General features: G+C 38.4%; 1 protein-coding gene across 1 annotated transcript in view; it reads left to right on the forward strand.

Moving 5' to 3' along the window:
* The window catches only part of SEMA3C (semaphorin 3C), a gene marked incomplete at its 3' end in the record, with an annotated part of 118719 nt that extends 102419 nt beyond the window's left edge, over nt 1-16300 (forward strand). Inside the window, exons 12-17 of the mRNA XM_082014286.1 lie at nt 3819-3907; nt 6077-6118; nt 7388-7545; nt 10509-10576; nt 13800-13930; nt 15887-16300. Of these exons, the coding sequence (XP_081870412.1) occupies nt 3819-3907; nt 6077-6118; nt 7388-7545; nt 10509-10576; nt 13800-13930; nt 15887-16300 (902 nt within the window). The remainder of the gene's footprint in view (nt 1-3818; nt 3908-6076; nt 6119-7387; nt 7546-10508; nt 10577-13799; nt 13931-15886) is intronic.
* Nucleotides 16301-19065: the final 2765 nt, after the last annotated feature.

Here is a 19065-nt window from a genome sequence, read left to right on the forward strand (position 1 = left end):
AAATTCGGAGAATGAGATTTAAACTCAGACCTGCAGATTCAGTTTCTGGAATACGAGTTTCAGTCAAACACCTGTGTATTTTTCATTACTATTCATTAAGGTTTGCCTTTTCCATTGCCCATGGTCAGCCAGGAATTAGTGTAGTCAGGCATAGTCCAACTGGTATCAATGAAGCTTAGTTGATTAATACCAGTCCAGAATCATGCCCTGCATTTCAAGGAAGTTTGTTTGGTTGGTTATTATTATGGCTATGATTATGATTATTATTATTATTTATTTGTCTTTCCTTCCTTGGACCATTTATTAGATTGCCATCCTTCTCCATTTACTTCCCCCTCTGCATATTCTCTACAACATTTTTTAGCCTATAGCATGTTAGCACTTTCTTCCCTTGCTGTTCCCTCTTTCTTGGTCGTCTCAGAGGGAACATGATCTCAGTAACATTGTCTCTCACGTCAAGCTGGGAGACTGCAGTTGTTCGAGCAGGTTTGAAACAGAAAACCAGTCATTATGAATCGCCCTTGTGCTCTTGCTGTCAGCTTGAGGGAGATTCCTTCTTGTTTGCCCTTGACTCACAGGCTGCTGGGCTGATGTGAGGCTGCAAACAGCTCCTGGTGAAAAGTCAGGGAAATGGGGAGCACAAATCTGCCTCTTCACTTCATACATTCTAGTGGTGGACTGATAATCTGGAGACACAATAGCTTTTTTCAAGACTATGTGAAATCATAACAATAGACAACTGTTTTCAAGTGGTTTTGTGGAAGTAACAAGTAAACAGAGAAGGAAACCATCCTGTTCATTTTTATGATTATTACAGAACTAGCTTATAATTTCATACGTTGACCTAAATGTGAAAAAATTGTACTTCTATTTGTTTGGTGATCTTTTATGCCTGGTTCACAGCACAAAACATTATCTATTGTGAAATACACTGGGAAACAGCTCAGGCACAGCAACTTTGCATGTATCTCCTGCAGTGCACACTGCTGCATCCTTTCCAACCTTCCTTCTGACCCAGGGAATTTAGTTTCCTGCCTTGCCATTAAAGGAAATAAGCAAAACTCAGATGTACCATAAGCTTTCTGACAAGAACGTGTATAAGTGACTTGATTTGTCAGCTACTGTGCTCATGGTGTAGACTTCATTGCTACTGAGAAAGGGATAAGAAGTGTTTTCTGGGCACAAATATTTGCTTTTCATCTATTAAGGAGCAGGCTGCAAAACAGTAGAAAAACTGTCTTTAGAAGGGGTGGAGGGCTATAGCCTACAAGCCATGTATTGTTGGAAGTACGTATTCTATAGGTACAGACTATTGGAATTCCTTGCTTTTAAGAAATTTCATTTAGTGAATATGTTTACTTTCCCTACACATGAATATTTATTTTAAATGTTGTACTAAGCTTACTAATTCCTTTAAAACAATGGAACATTCCTTTCTGCAATGATCTGTCCCTCATGGTGCAATACTGAGTTAAAGTGAATGGTAAGATATTGAGTCAAAGGGAATGAATACCAAGGTAAACAGTCCTTAACTCTGTGTATTTTGCTGGGGTGTGACAAAAAGGCAGATAGGAACCTAGTTTTCAAATAAGAAAGGTTATTAGGACACAAGGACTTGGCGTCAGGCATTATCAGTATTTTCTGTGCCAATGCCCAGGATTAAATCTCCCCTCAGGTTCTGATTTCAGTTTGGGGCAATGTTTGAGGACCAAAGACAAGTTAGGAATTTTAAATGTGTGGCATGTGCTAATGGGTCACTGAAATAAACCGGTTCTTCAGAGGCTCAGCAGCCTCACATTCCTTTGCAGGTAAGGTCACTGTCAACACGCTTGGTGCCCTGTATGTCAGGGTTACAGGTAGTTGACACTTTCCAGGCAGCTGAAAAATACCACTAAAGGCTGCAACTCCTTCCTGCACTTCTGATACAGTATTTTGTATGGTATAGTCTAATGTTAGAGAGAGGACATAGATAAAAGGATGCAAAGAAGCAGAGGTACATTGGGCTTCAGCTGTGTATATTTGTGAGTGGGTTATTTCCTTTAGTAGGAGCAGAAATACACACACACGCACACACGCACACGAACACGCACATGCTTCTCCTTAGCTCCAACGAGGGATGCATCTGCAGCAGTTTAAAGCTTCGGTGAGTCCTGGCAGTTAGTAAATCTCTCTCAGGTTCTCATAGCTTTGCTAATACTGGCACCCAGTCTAGACCACAGCTGTGCTATCACAAGATTTAGTTTCAGTAAAGTTTCTTCGGAAGGAACTGGTTTATCGTGCCATTGTATAATGAGAATAAATGTTCTCCATAGAAAATTCTCATGAAAAATTCATGCCTAATGTGCCCTGAACATGTACAATTGATAGCTACACATTTTTAAGCATTGTCAGCTTTGAATTTCTCTTTTCCTTTTTTTCCTAAGTGACAGAACACTGCAATGTTCTCACTGTGTGTGGTCAGGTCATTACATATCAATAATGTGGCTTTAAACCTTTTTTTTTTTTTTTAAATAAAATATATTATTATTTGTTGGCTTCCTCTAGGGAAATAATGAGATGTAAATTATTTACTGTAACCAACTTGCCCTCCAGCTCCAGCTATGGAATTTAGTCACAGACCTTAAAAGCAAAAGCAACATTGCTATTTTTTAGTTTACGTTGTCTACATCATGAATTGCCAAACAGGAAGCTGAGATTTCCTTTCCTCGGTCACAAATTCATAAAAAACCATGTAGATACTTACCTATATTGTGCTGTACTAATGCTTTACTAACTGCACAAGTCTATATTGCTCATAAAACTTTTGAAGGCAGAACTGAATCTATACCATGTGGTCTCATTCCTCAGAATCAATATTGAGCAAATAAATTTATTCTACTCAGACTAATTTCCAAGCCTTTCAGGCAAGAGAAATTCTGTGTGCTGTGCTTTTTCCAAGTAAATATACCCCATGTTTGTCCTTGTGATTCTCCCACAGTCTGCCTTTTCTGCCACATCAGAAATACTTCAGTGACTGTCTCAGCTTTTAAGAGCGTCCACAGATGGACCTCTTCATGTCATATGTTCTTTCCACATAACAAATTTGGAAAACTAATCACAAATATCCCCTTGGTGTCACTTATCACATCTACCCTGCAAAAACACTGCCATTGCCCCATCCTTCTTACTTCTTTGACTTGCATGGATTTGGGAGGCTTGGAACTGTATTTTGAGAGGGCAGCCATGATACAGTAGCTACAGCATCTTCATCTTGCTTTTCATTTTTTCCATATGGACCAAAAAATTAACTCCTACCAATACCTAGCAGACTTGATTATTGTTTGACTCTCCTGAGAAAAAAGCTTTCATCTTACTTTGTTTAGATGTAGATAGTTATTCTCTGGAAGGTTTACCTTCCATGTCATCAGCTGTTTATATTGCTCTGTTTTTGCTCTAAGATCATTAAGATAGATATTGCCTCTGTCTGTGTGTCTGTACAGCAATTAGTACAGAAGATTCTGATTTTCATTGATCTTTTTGGGTAGAGTAGTAACAGTAGTGGCAGTAACTCCAATCTTACCATGACTTCTTCATGTTCATGCATGAGGATAATACTATATACAGTCATGTACAAGTTATCCACAGTCTGGGACTTCTGAAAGAATCATCTCATGGTCCTTTTTGACCCCAAACCCTCAAAATTACTGAATATATTTTAATACATTTATGTCAGAATGCTTGCTTTGATGATTTCTCTTCATAATTTATAATGGTGCATCTGCTTTTTTTGTTTCCCCCTCTCTCTGCCACATGGTCTCACTTCTTCCCCTCTTTTCCAGATCAAGGAACCGTACAAAAAGTTGTTGTCCTACCCACCAACTTCTCTGCAAGTGGAGAACTCATTTTAGAGGAGCTGGAGGTTTTTCAGGTTTGGCTTGCTCCGACTTTTACTCTTCCAATGTGTTCACACAAACACTTTGTTCTCAGAGACTTTGGCAAGGGAAACTGTGACTTGATAAAAGATAAACTAAATGTGCATACTGTCAGCTTGATACCCACCCAAAGATGAATATAAAATGTCCACTGTTATGAAGGTTGTAGCTAGCTTAAGATGTCTTTTCTTTACTCCCTATATTTAAGTTACTTATTTTTTATATTGCTATACTGTCTAGAAGGATTTTGATAATCACATTTTTAGAAGGTTATGTTACAGTGGCTGCCAGAAGGCAACTTTTATCATTGGCATCTCATATTGAGACTGTCGCTATTTACAGATGGAATCTAAGATTTTTGTACTTCTTTGGTTATCTGATAATCTTCCTGATTCTGAGCAGCAGAATGGAAGCAAACTAGTGTTGCTTTTGCTTAATTCAATTTCTTCAAAGCCACATGCCTCTGGAGTCAAGAAAGCTACAAGCTTAACGCAACGTAAGCTGAAAAGAAACACAAACAACTACAGGGAGAAATGAGGGAATAGCCTCTGTCAATCACTCTGGCATGTAGGAGCTTGTAATAACCTAAAGAAAATGTTCACCCTCATGTTGAAAAATCCCTTTCAAATTTTTGAATGGGCTATTCTTTATAAGAGGTAGTCTAGGGGCAAAAGGTAGTATGCATCTATAAACTTAGTTAAGGGTTTTGTCATGGGCTTTTGTCTATTTCATTGAGGGGATATAAAAAGGAAAATTTAAGCTTTTTTATCTAGACAGGCAGCATTAACAATTTCTTTAAGAAAAGTAATACACACTGTGTTAACCCTCATAAAGGCATAATTAGTCTTCCTAGGCTTTTGTTGAAGACAAAAAAGATACATGTGAGTAATATTACCTAAAGAGTACCCTTCACCCAAGTATTACTAATTCCATCTACTGACAGATAAATTAATACAGAAAGCAGTTAGGTAGACTGGGAGGAATCCTGACCCTAAACCTTATTTCTGGACCTCTGTGCACAGACTTTTTTATCCCGAACCCTAAAAATCACGATATCGTAACCTCTGCCAGTGCAATCTGTGTGGGCACCATGGCAGTATTTTGATGATTCTCTCCCAAGAGAGAGGGAATGAGATCATGGCTGTGCACTTGTAAATATTGAGAGTAAGCAATGCACTGATTCCTTTCCAGAATATAAGCAAGGAAAGGAGAATGTGGCATCAGATCCAATGTTGCATTTGACCTTGAGTCTCCAGACAGTTTATGAAATACTACAGCAGCTCTAAATTCCTTCAAACCTTTGCCAATTCACATGATTCACAACCAGATTTTCTAGTCCTGGCCTCCCTGCTTTGCTTGTAGTCTACTGCAATTAATCCTGGCCCACCAGTACGGCTTTCCTTTGTGACTGAGCAAATGGTAAATCTTAAAAAAAAATGCTCAACATTTTTATTACCATCAATTTTATCATTTGTTTGGATGAGAATAACGAATTGCTTCACTTGCTTAAGGCAATGAATGTGATAATTCCTCTTCCAGCTCTTCACCATTTGGTTTGGACCCAGGCAATAATAGACTGCAGTGATGACACACAGTAGTATACAGTACTGTCTCTGGGAAAGAAACATTTGATAACACACATGCCATTTTTAATATTCTAATCATTGATAATCTGAAAGTGTATGTTGGATGGTAATCAAACTGTATGCACTGTAGATAATGTGTAGGAGAAATGTGACATATTATCTGGATCGTGGTAAATATGCATGAGCTATTGTATGATTTTGCTTTATTACCATCATCAAAGAACAAACGTTGTTTCTTATTACAAAGTGACACTAATGGCTTCAAAACACGTTGCTCGTATACTGCTGAGGTAACACAGGTGCAGGTTCTTCAGAAGTGTACATAAACTTGTTGGTGCTCATGAGTAATGATAATGTAGTTGAGCTTAGCCAATATATTAATGAAGCATTACTTGCATTTATGTCATTTGTTTAGTTCTGAAAATAGCAAAAAATTAGTAGGATTGATGCCTTTCCAAGATGTGAAAAGTTCTAGTATTCTTAGATATGACTTAGGTTTTATTGAATTTTAAATTTTAATGTTGGGACAGTATTAACAAGAGAGTCCTTGTAAATGTCATTTGGAATTTTGTCTTTCAGAGTAACTCTCCTATAACAACAATGAAGATTTCATCTAAAAAGGTAAAGAAAAGTGGAATGTTTACTTAGTGCTTAATAACTGAGAAATAAATTGACTTAAAGATGTTAGAATACCAATTGTTGTGCAGCATATTAAATACAGGCAGGAGATTTTCCATAATGAATATGGAGAAACTTCACTGAAGTTTGCATGAGCTGTTTATATGCCCCAGAGCCACTAAGATAAAACAATTTCTATTCATTATGTATCATTTCTAATTCACTGAAAGTGTGAAATTTTTTGTTGTTTTGTTTGACAATCAAGGAAAAAAAGTACTAAGAGAGGAAATTTGCCTTCCCCTTTCTGTCTATAAGTCCTAAATAGAAATTTTCTCTTAGAAGTCTGGTCAATGCAAAAAAGGCAGTGTTGGGGCTGTTGGGTCCATGGTGCAACGGTGTGTGCTTGTTTATTAGTAATAAACACTGGCAATAAGAATGATGAAAACAGCTGAGAGGATTTCTGCGGAAATGTTAAACACTCAAACTAAAAAGATATATTCCACGATTTCGCAAACAACATGTTGTTCAACATTTTACAAAACTACTAATAAGTGAACATTATTCACTAAATTGAATTCAGTGTCATTTTTTAGTTTTATGACAAAAAGGTATGTGGAGTTTCAAGGTTTTTGTTCAATATTAATCTATATTTTAAGAATAATAGATTAATTGTTTCTAAGTAAAACAGTCATTTTGGCCCAGATTTTGGTGATTACCTATTCACTTTGAACTTCTTTTGCAAAAGCTCTCATTTATTATAAAAGTTCTTTTGGCTTATTTTTCCAGGTATATCAGGCTATCAGAATCTGGCCCTAAGCCTCAGCATAATCTCTAGGTTTTATGTCTTGGAAATCTATGCACTGGAGAATCCAACTAGGAACTCTGCATAATATTTATTAAAGTGCCTATACGCAGAGAAAATACTTAGTTCAAAGGCTTGAGCCAATAATCCTCACTGAATAAGAACCAAGGTCTCAAATCTGAGCAATATTAACTCAGCCTGTCTGCCCCAGCATGGAACAATGACAGTCAATGTCCAAAAAACATTAACATTCCCCAGTGTTTCTAAGTGTTTTCTAACAGGAAGGTGGAAATATTATAGGCCTGTTCACCTGGGAGATTTCTGTTTATCTTGGCTTTACGTATATTAGTGGCTCCCCTCTCGGTCTTGAGTTAATTCCAAAATTAATTGAAAGGTTTTTAGGTGCGTTAGCTGAGTCTCGGGTGAAGCTCCTCCACATCTGAAATAAATCTTCCCATTTCCTTCCTCAGCAACAGTTGTACGTGAGCTCAGATGAAGGGGTCACCCAGGTATCCTTGCATCGCTGCCACATCTACGGCACCGCCTGCGCTGACTGCTGCCTAGCCCGGGATCCGTACTGCGCCTGGGACGGAAACTCCTGCTCCAGGTTTTATCCCACAGGGAAAAGGTGAGCAGTATTTAGCAGCCCAGTGAAGTCTGCAAGGAAAGAAGGCTTTTGTTCTGCTCTATAGCCTGGGGTGTTGTAATGTGACGGAGAAGCTGGATGTCATTCCTTTCAGGAGCGTGTACAAACAGCACCTCTGCAGCTATCGTGCTTGGCACGGTTCATCACTTAGGAGTGTATGCTGCAAGGGTGTATGATGAAGAGCTTGCCTTTTCATACTTAAAGAAATGCTCTGAAAAAAAGAAAAAACCCTGTTCCTAATCATAAATATTAATCCTTCTGTCTCACAAAATCAGCAAAACATTTGTTCTCTTTGTTTAAAATCAGTTGCTCACTGTGGATGTAATTATGACAGCCCTAAATACAGCAAAATATCTCTCAGGCTGTCTTGAAGAATAAAGTCTTTTTTTTGTTGTTGTTCCTCATTTGCTTCTAAGTGAGAAGAATTATTTCCAGGGAAATTTTAGGCAAATGTGATTTCCATGTAATGCCTGCAGATTTGGGGTTTTTGACATGAAATTTATTAAAGCAGACAGGGAAAGCAATTTCTCTTTAATTTACAACAGAGATAATAGTCCATCTCATAACTCTTATGCAAAACAGGAGCCTCTTTCCTCCTCCCAAGGGAAATATTTAATAGCAGGAGGCTGCAGTGAGCTCTTGTATTACTAAGATTTCACTTCATACACAGACAAAGCTACCGAATGCACAATGAGGTGTCACTGCAGAGGAAACAAACCTTTCAGATGTGCCAGAGCTTTACCCGCTGTGTGCCACCGTGCTCACTCCCTGCACCTGAGCTGCAGATGCAGAAGACCAGATACAGTTAATGGGCTCCACTCCTTTACCTACATGAAGGGAGGCGATGACGGAAACAGGCAAAGCTTGGCTCTGCTCCAGTGACCCAGCCAGCTGATGGCAACGTCATCCCCTGGGGTTAAAGGCAATTACTTTTGGTTTTGCAAGATTTTCTTGGTTTATTCCTTATTTCAGACTAAAAGGTAAAACCCAACCTGGCCATGTAAGCAATTGGTAAAGTACCTGGGTTTTTTACTGCTTTCACTCAGCGTAATTCAGTCTGCAAACTGATTGTTTTCTTTGGAACAAAGGTCAGAAGACAGGGGGAGGAAAGAAAAGAAAAATCCCCAAGTCTCAGGCCACCTAACTCCTACACTAACATAGATGCTGAAAGATATAATGAGCAGTCAGGTCTACCCAGTCTGTGCAGTTTCCAGTGGATTCCTTGCCATCCCTGTTACATACACCCAGGGTTATTTCCACTGGGGCTTGCCTTCACGCTGACATTTTGTTTGCAATTTTCTTTTTATATCAAACCAAAATAAACACCTAAAACTGTACGGAAAAAAATCTGGTTTTCATATGTGAAGGAAATGAGTTGTCTCTTTATCTAACAAGGGAGATTATGAAGGAGAAAACATCGGTAATTAGAGCCAAATCCCATAGTCTAGACAGTAGTATCTGCTGGACACATTTGCTTATTTGATTCTTTTGACACTTCTGTCTTCCGTGAATTACTGTGGTTCTTCATCCAACATTGATTTACTTCAAAACACCTGACAGTACTATCTTAATTTTCTAGCCACCATCTTCTCAACCTTTTTTTCATAAATATCAAACTGTAAATTTACATTCTCAGAACTGCTTAATGCAAGCAGCATGCCGTTTCTGACAGTGCGGAGCAGCTCATGGTAGCACAGAAATCCTGAAACTCACTCAGAAATTCTTCATTGTCTCCTTTGACTCACACACATAGTTTACAAGATTAAGATCCCAAGGCATAAGATGAAATATTTTTGATGGTAAACATCAAACTGGAATGTCAGAAATTATTCCTTTGAAACGTCAACTTTCAAATGTTTCCTTTTAAAACAATACAGTGAAGGATCAGGGGACACAGGATTATAAAGACTGCCTCTGGGTGTTTGTGCAGTACCTGGTACAATGTGGCCATAGAGGCATCACCCTTCACTCAGTGGTACTGGAGCTCCAGGGGCTTTTTATGGTTTCTGGGCTTGCACGTCATTAGTGCCTAGTTCAGAATACAGCTGTTACATATCCCAGCAGCCTCCATTTGCAACTATCTATCACCAATATATATATTTTTTTGAACGTGATAGGTATTGAACTAGCTTACAGACTATACAACAAACAAAATAATGTACCTTAAGAATAAAAAATTTGGATACCAGATTGTCATGCACTGAATTCTGTGAGCTATGATCTCCTAGCTGAGGAGGGCTGAAATGCCAGTATTCCCAAACCCAGTAACATCCTTAGCTAATTTGCTACACAATTGTGATTTTGCATCTGTCATCCAAATAAAGTCCTGTTTAGAAGTATTCTGAGGCTTGCTAAGTTTGAGTATCTTTTGGAAATAGTCACATACCCTCAAGTAGAAGACAGAAATGAATCTTAGCTCTCCACCACTCTGGATGAATACTTCAGTCACTCTGCTACCAAGGTGTCTATAGGCACCAGAAATAAAGTGCCTGCCAAAATCAAGGAAGGAACATGCCCTATACCATAATGTTCTGTTGGTGCATTAGATATGAGCACTGTGACTCTTATGCATCTCATTTTTAGACGCTTGCCTTTATGAAGGGTTCCAGCTGGGGATTCTGGCTTTGAGTGTTAGGTCTTGCAACAGTGAACCTATGCCTATTTTATGCATCACCTCTAACCCTTCCATCTCTCTATCTCCGTTGGAAAACTACTTTACCTGCCAAAGTACAACCATTTTATAAACTTCAGCAAACTGATTATTCACTTAAACAGTATCTTTACTCCAGTAAGCCTGCCAAGAGTAAAGCACGCTCACAGTAGGTCATGAACTATCCCTAATGGTTGATTTAGTGAAAAAAAAAAAAACAACTCACAAATAAAAAAGTGTTTATTTGCAGTGTAGCTATCTTGGAATAATGTTTTGTTTTCACAAAATGTTTCAGGAGGAGTCGTAGGCAAGATGTGAGACATGGAAACCCTCTGACTCAGTGCCGAGGTTTCAACCTGAAAGGTACTATAATTTAGAGATCCTCATGCTATATAAAGAACGCATGGCTTTCCTTTATGTGATTCATCGTAACTCACATTATCTGTGTGGTTTACTGGTAAAACATAGTTATTTTCCAAGTCTGAGGTTTTTTTTGTTTTGGTTTGATTTTAACATCTTTCCTTGCAATTACATGAAACTTGCATATATATGATAAAATGATGATCTGTGAAATACATAGTTCAGCATACATGAAATGAGATGTTGACAGTGTTGACTAGAAACAGGTAGAGCTAATTTGAGGGCTTTTCTACTTCTAAATCCCTTGAGTCTTTATTAATGCCTCTTTATGCATTTAAGTCTCGGATCTCCAAATTATTCTGAATATTTGATACCGTATTGAGTTTTGGAGCACATCTTTCAGCAAACAGCAGGTTCTAGGCCTGTCTTTTGAGTTACAATTATTCCTTTCTCCCTTTTCATGGGAAAATAAACCGTTACAAATCTCTTTATGAAGCCTCTTATTTCCAGCTGTACAACTGTTTAGTCAGCCTGGCATGGAGTGAGTGGGCAGGGGAGCCAATGTTCTGCCCTCCCAGCTACCACTTTCTCCAGATTGAGGGACACCAGTCAAGTATGGCCAAAGTCATAGTAAGAGTAGACACATACATAAAGGCAGCTTAATCCTCTTCAACCCCATGCATGTCTGAGCTAGGCAGTGGCAATATATGCCATCAAAACCAAGGGCACATATTAGAGAATTATGCTCCTTTCACTTCTGTTTCTGAGCCTGCACTTTGAAGTGCATTCTCATCTGTACCATCTGGAGACCAAATAATAGTCCTGATTGGTTGTAAATTTTTGATTGAATTTTTTGAATAAAAGAACAATGCTTTAAGAGTTACATGTGGAAGGTTCAGTTAATAATAATTCCACTGAAAACGGTCTCTAATGGGTCTCAGAAGAATCTCCTGGATCAAGACAGACCATAACAGTCAGTTGGACATAGAACCCTCAGCCCAAATGTGTCTAATCATGCTTTAGCTGCCAATTTACAGTGCCAGTGGGTCTTTCCCCATGACTCACTATTGGGTCATTTATATGAAGCTGAATAGCTTATACAGGTAATTACAAAAGATGATCCCACCGTTAGAGTATGCACCTGAGCTCGGAGAGATCCATACCAAAGCTTAGGCTCTGAATCATGAACTAACTTGAGCTGCGTGTCCTACCTTGCAGGCATGTGCTGTGACCACCCGCCCATTGTCTGTCCCAAGGGTGGGTGTCTCCTCTTTCCATGTGGAAAATGTGAGAATGTCAACTGTCTGCTTTCTGGACTGAGGGGAAACACATATTTAAACCTTGAGAGTCTTGTGAAACAGGTTTCTTCTTTTCCAAATATTTTTTTTAATGTCAATGTATTTATAGTTTATGTGTTTTAGCAGCTTTTTAAAGGATGTTTTGGTGACAGCAGTGGGATATAGCATAGGTAGATGGCAGCTGTTCCTCCGGTGGAAAAAAAGATAAAAATAAACAGCAACTTAGACTCTTTCAAAATATAATTAAAACCATTTATAGAAAAACTACTATGTTTGGGGAAAAAATGAAATCTACCTGAAGGACAAAAAAGCAAAGAGTCAGGCAATAGCAAGAAATCTTCCAAGTTCACAGGGAACCATAATCTTGAAACAAAGTCTTTAAACATGATAGGTTGCATGCCTTAGACCTCTTAGCATGTATGAACTCAACATTTTTGGCATATTATAATTTTTAAATAGACCATCAAGAACTAAGGGGCTTGTATGATTGCTTTTTAAATGTTCTGTTTAATATTGTTATATTTGTGTTAGCCCTTATGGCCATTAGAAAAATACATTTGTATTCTCTCAGTCTTTTTCTTAACAGGTATAAGTAGTAGTAGTATTACAGAGAGGTAAGAAGTCAGATATATATTGATCAATTAAACAGACAAAAATGCCTTTCTGTGGTACACCTAGTTCCAGTGTACCTAAAAATAATAATGTGTTACATCTCTGATTCTCACTGTTCCACAGCTACAGATAGATCAGTCCACAGATAAGCTCTTTGCTAGCTTATGGTCCTTGAATGCAAAATATTTCCACTTCATTCTCCTAAAAGTTACAGTTGATTTTGGTACAACCTCATGAATGTACTAAAAACTTTGAAGGACTAGAACCAAGCAAAATCTCCTTCTTTTAGTAGAACAGATTTCAATTTCACATATCAGTTGATGAAAGAAGCTGAAAAGAATGGGAGATAAAGTAGAGTCTGAGGAAAACCAGTTTTAGGACTGTGAAAAAACGGAGTTGGATTTTAGATGTGTAGACCTCTAGGTATTCTCATTTCTCATATAATTTAGTATCCATTGCTCCTTTGTCAAAAAAAAAGAAAACCAAAAAAACCCCAAACACTGTTTTTCAGATATATTGTAAGCTTTTAAATCTGGAAGTGTGTTGTTTGCAGGACAAATACTATGATTTGGGCCAAGCAACAAGCATCTAAAAGCTCCTGTCGGTAACTGCCGACTGTTCATCTATCAAGACTGTAAAGGGCACAACAAGTCTACGCGGTGACATGCGCTCAGCACTTGCCCAGGGGTTGCTGGAGTGCTATAAATCTGTCCTGCTCTCTACGGATTCACCGCGTTTCAGGTTTAGAGCCAGGTCGCTTCCCCGCCGTGGGCGAGGCGCGGAGCCGCGGAGCCGCGGAGCCACGCCTGCCCTCTCCCGCCTCCCCGTGGTACCGCACGCAGCTGGAGCAGCGGGGCCTGCCTTGGGGCACGCTGCTGCCTTTGCGGTCGTACAACCGTACTGCCCCGACTCGTAAATGGTGGAGTGTGAAGAAATACATTAAATGCCTCATTCTCCTTTGGACGGGCGTTCTTGCAGCGGTGGTGAATAAGATAATTTCAGGGAACGCTATCGCTGAGCTCAGTTACCCCATCAGCAGAGCTTACCAGCACACAGGTATCCTACTTTCTCAGAACAGACCATGTCAGATTGAAAACATTGCTATTTGGAATGGGATGTGCTTCTTCACATTTCATTTAATTTCCTTTATTTGAAAATTCTGTGCCCTAAATTACTTATTATTGTCCTATATGAGGATTAGGTATACTTCATTTTACCCGTATTGCAAACATTTTACTTGTATTGTGAATAGTTACTTGCTTTCTGTATCAAATCACCGTTCAGAGTAGCCTGACCTGTTTTCTTTTTCTTTCTAGCATACAGAAACGCTGCAGAAATAGTTCAGTATGGAGTAAAAAACAACACCACCTTCCTCGAATGTGCACCCAAGTCTCCTCAAGCTTCTATTAAATGGCTACTACAGAAAGACAATGACAGAAGGAAAGAGGTGAGTAATGTGAGCAGTAGCTCTGGAAGGGACCTCAGTCAGCATCTCATCCACTCCCTGGACCAAGGCAAGGGAGCGTTTGTGTTTTCGTCAGTCTGGTTATTACAGTGAAGCTGGAGAATCTGTGTGGATGCAGGACAGTGACCAGCACTTTACTCATATAAATAAGGGCAGACTCTTCAGTATAGCTGGGATTTGACGACTCAGCCCCAGTGATTTCCGTTAAAGCAGAACAGCTATCAGAAAATTCCTGTCACCCCCGTAAGTCAGGGAACTAGTTAATGAATTTTTCCTTCACACCTTACTACCTCCAAACTGAAGGTCTGCAGGACTCAGGACTTCCTATTGATCTGAGGAAATAGACATAAAAGCTATAATCTCTATAAAGTTCATGAAGAAGTCAGCATTCAGTAGCCCTTCTGTGCTATTGAAGAGATAAAAGGCAAAAGTGGGAGAAATGTGAAAGGTTTCTTCAGTAAGAAACTAGTCCAGGCTAAGAACACGTATTGACAAAAGCATTTCCCCACCATGGTGCAATCACATTTTCCATTACTGCACTCTCTAAGGCTCTCAAGTTTCAGCACTGTAATATACAATACGATTGTTTATGGGGAATGTGCCTTCCTTAAGTAATATAAAAGGGGAAAAAATCAATTTCAAATCCAAGGCAGTTACTATGTGAATAAAAAGGAACATCTTTTGAAAGGAAGTATTAAGTAATATGGTGTCTGTTGATAGATTATAAATACTGAAATGCATTATTCTCATACCAGGCCATTTTCCAAAATCAGAGAGGACTTACAAGCCTTTCACTGAGTCTTTCATGCTGTTTTTCTCATGTACTCTTCAGAGACTCAAGTCATGTCCTGGCAATCTAGGTGCAATTCTTTGCTTGAGCAGAATGTCTCCTTTTTTCCCCTTATGTTCAATAACTGTATTAGAAACAATGCAGTTTTAAATAACAACAGACAAAATAAAGCAATCAAAGGGTTAATTACATTTCAATCTCTCAGAATCTGAAAACCTTACCTCCACAATATCTACAAAAGTTTACAATGACAGAATAACATAATAAATAAATGAATTCCCGAGAGAATCAGGTATAATGCAAAGTACAATGGCAAAACAGAAAAATCATTCACAAAAACACCAGCAATGGTATTCTTGCATAATGGATTAACTGAGTGATTTTTACTTGACAGCTGATATGCAAAGAGACATGTGCACAGTCATTTATAATTGGATGACATCTAAACAAGCTGTAGAAACTTGCTTCCTTCAGATGATGTGACCATCTCCTGGGACTGTCCAGAGTCTGAATCCAGAAAGGAAATAGGAGAGTACAAAAATGACTCTAAGTTTCCAATGATCCAAGTCCCAGCTGAGGCCACTGCTATGCAAAATTTTATACAACCTATAGACGCTGTAGTGCAGATAGAGTTCTTCAGAAGTTAGATCCAGGAACCTGCTCAAAGTCAAAATATTTAACCAGAAGCCACCTTGTGTTCAATAACAGATCAACACCCAGTTCTGCACTTTTCTTCCATCAAATCTCAGCAGCTGTCTCTGATGCTGGACGAGGTGTTCTTGGGTGTGTAACTCTGGGAAATAAAAGTTAATTTCCTCAGTTCTGCTATTTGAACATTATGAAAACTCTTCTTTCATGTAGTCTCCAGATTTGCGTGTTTATCTTCATCCTGATCAAAACTATTGTAACTTAATGAACAAAAATATTGAAGTTTTGTCTTTAGCGACACTTACATACCTTGAGTAAGTTCTCTCCTAACAGTAGCAATAACAGTGGTCTCTGGGAGATGTGATAAAGCAAAATATAGTACCTTTAAGAAACCCTTTAAGAAAGAAAAAGGTGTTTGAAGTGAGACTTAGCAAGAGGTCCAATACTGTGTTGTTCCATAAAATTCCCTAAAAGGTTCCTTCCGTCTTTTTGCCCTTTAGGTCAAGTTGAATGAGAGGATCATAGCTACTGAGCAAGGACTCCTCATTCGCTCTGTCCAAGACAGCGACCGGGGGCTTTACCACTGCATCGCAACAGAGAACAGCTTCAAGCAGACCTTAGCAAAGATCAATTTCAAAGTGTTGGATTCAGAGATGGTGGCCTTCATGACTGACAAGTGGTCCCCTTGGACCTGGGCCAGCTCAGTGCGAGCGCTGCAGTTCCACCCAAAGGACTTTGTGGGAGCTTTCAGCCACTCAGAAATGCAGATGATTAACCAGTACTGCAAAGACAGTAGACAGCAAGGTCAGCAGAGGGAAGAATCCCAGAAGATGAGAGGGGACTACAGCAAATTAAAGGCCCTTATCAATAGCAGGAAAAGTAGGAATAGAAGGAATCAATTACCTGGATCTTAATTTTATTTTGTGGTAATAAGTATAGTTGTCCTCACTGTAGGGGGCTTATATTTGTCTATTGAGAACAAATTTGAGCAAATCTGATAAAAAAATTAAATGAAAATCCAACAAGCCTCAGAAAAGATGTGTCTCCCAATAAAATGCAGTGTAACTTAAGAAAATAATTCAGATCATTTTCTTTTCTGGATGCTTACTAACACTAGGTTGGGCTCTGTCCTAGAAGCAGAACTGGGTATTCATCTTAAACCAGATTCACCACTAACATCTCAGTATTTATTTACAGCTGAATAAAAATTTTTATAAAATCAATCCATTATCTTTCAACTCTGGAACTGAACCAATCAGACTGGTGGTGAAAGGATCTGGGTTAAGACGCATGCTCAAAGTAGGATGGTACTAAGATTTCCTTGCTCTATTAACTCTATCCCAGCCGAAACCAGGACACACTGCATTTAAGAACATGAGTTTCTTCTTGTTTACCGTTCAATACTGGGTTTACAGCTTTCACTCGTTGTTCAAATCATGTGAATGCATGCTGGTAGGAAGCGAGTAAATTATAGTAGAAATGTTTCATTCATTCAGAGGTCAAATGAAGGAAAAAGAAGAAGAAAACCAAAAAAAAATTATACTTTATCGGAGGAAACACTGATTATTGTGCATAGTATGAGTTGTAATAAATTAATGAGTTCTGGAATGTAACTTAAAATATCTCTTCTCATGTTGATTTTTATTAAAATAGGGTGTCCTATCACACTACATAGCTTTATAAGTGGCACAAAGCTAACAAGAGAATGTTCATTACACATACAGTTTTGGAAAACACCTAAGTGACTTAGGTATTTTAGCTACTTTTCAAAGAATTACGCTCCCATTTTTGCGAGGACAGAATGTGGGTATACTGTATAGTGTTTACTCAGAACTGAAAAATACAGATTGTCTTTAATCTGTTCCATGATTAAATTGGAGCTGGTCTGCAATGTGGAAACAAGTCATGAGTGTCTTTGAAATTTTTAAAACACTATTTTTTCAACTCTTTTCTCAAAGTTGCAAATATTTTAACTAGAATTTTTAAATTAAACCATTTCCATTTTCCAGTCTTTGTACCTTTTGTCTTTTCAATGTTAATTTCACAATTTCCTCTTATTTTCAGTTTTCCGCTGAAAACAACAGGAAAAAAAAAAGAAAAAATAAAGAATGAGGGAAAAATAAAACTGAAAAATGGGTTTGGGTCAAAAACCAAAAAGTACAACAACTTGAGAAGCATGTTTAAACAGAAGTATTTTTGTTTGAGAAGCAGCTGTCAGGTCTGATGAAGTATATGTAGTTGAAAATTGGGTAAATGTGCATCAAGCCATCCTGGGAGAAGCTATCACTTTTTTTTTTTTGAGCAACACTAATGCCAAAAGACACAGACAAATCTTCCTCATTTTACTGTGGAAGAGTGTCCTGGAAGTCACTGAGTCTGTTCAAAGGAGATAGATAACAGGGATTAAAAATGTATGAGTACCTGAGAAAAATTGTAGTTTATTCCATTATATTTCATGATAGTATATAAAAATATAAACTAAACTCATCTCAAACCTGAGCTATTTTAAGCTCCAAAAAAAAAAAAAAAAGAGGTAAATTTCTGGAAAAAAAATGGGTGAAAATAATTTTTTAACCCAGAGAAGATAAGAAAAAATATATTTTAAAACTTATTAGTTCCAGCCAGCAACAGATGGATACTGTGTTTTAAAACACAGTTTCAAATATTTTAATGGGTCTTTGTTGAAACTCCTTGGGCATTATTTTGATTCTCCTTCTATTAGAATAACTCTACAGGGCGTAGGAGAACACCTCTGGGTTTGTGCCAGTGTGAGTTGAGATCTAGTGCAATGGAGGTAACTCTGGTATCTGCCTGATATCAGTTAGATGTGTCACTTTATCACCACCTGATGCAGAATAGCTGGGAAATGGGCCCTGATTGATCAAACCACTTAAACGCTGCCTCTCAGTCCCGTTGATGCTGGCGGGAGCTCTTTGAATCGAATTTGTGCGCTTGCTGCTTGCTTCAAAGGGGATGGCAATGCCAGCCTGCTCCTATATCGCTGTCTAGTTAAGTGCTTTCCTTAATCAAGGCCTAAATGCATATTTCTGCAATATGTAGCCACTGGTATCTAAGGTCCTTCCTATGGAAACCATTGGGAAACTTTCTCTTTGACTTCAGTGAGCTTGGATCTGGCCCCAGGAGCTGGCAAAGCAGACTCTGGAGGGAAAAAAAAAAGGAAAATGAGATGGGTAAGGGAAAACCAGGTTTTATTTTTTTTTTCCCCAGCTGACTTTCAGTGCAGCAAAATACTTCTATTTTCTGAGGATGACTGACTTCTGAAGTGTGTGAGTGACAAACCAAAAATCGAGTGCCACAAAATAGAACTACCTCCTGGAATGACATTAATGCATATACTCTGTCTGCTGCCATGCTCTTCCTATCTCCCCAGCAGATTCACTGCAGAGTTAGTGTGGTATTAATGTCTATTGTGAGGATCATAATTGCTTCCAGATGGAATACAGTGATTAATAGCTATTTAAGGGTACAATTTACCCTTTAAGTGGTTAGGTACAGTGATATTTTAACAGGCCCCCATTAGGCCTCAGAAATTATAGTTACACTGTTTTCTAATAGAATATTGGCAATAAGGGATTCCGTTAAAACAATCAGCATAGCTCAGAGTTTCATATGATTATAAAACAATATTTTTAAAGCTGCTTTCATATACCATTATTAT

Source organism: Phaethon aethereus (genome assembly GCF_964289735.1).
Source record: "Phaethon aethereus genome assembly, chromosome: 1".
Classification (NCBI taxonomy): domain Eukaryota; kingdom Metazoa; phylum Chordata; class Aves; order Phaethontiformes; family Phaethontidae; genus Phaethon; species Phaethon aethereus.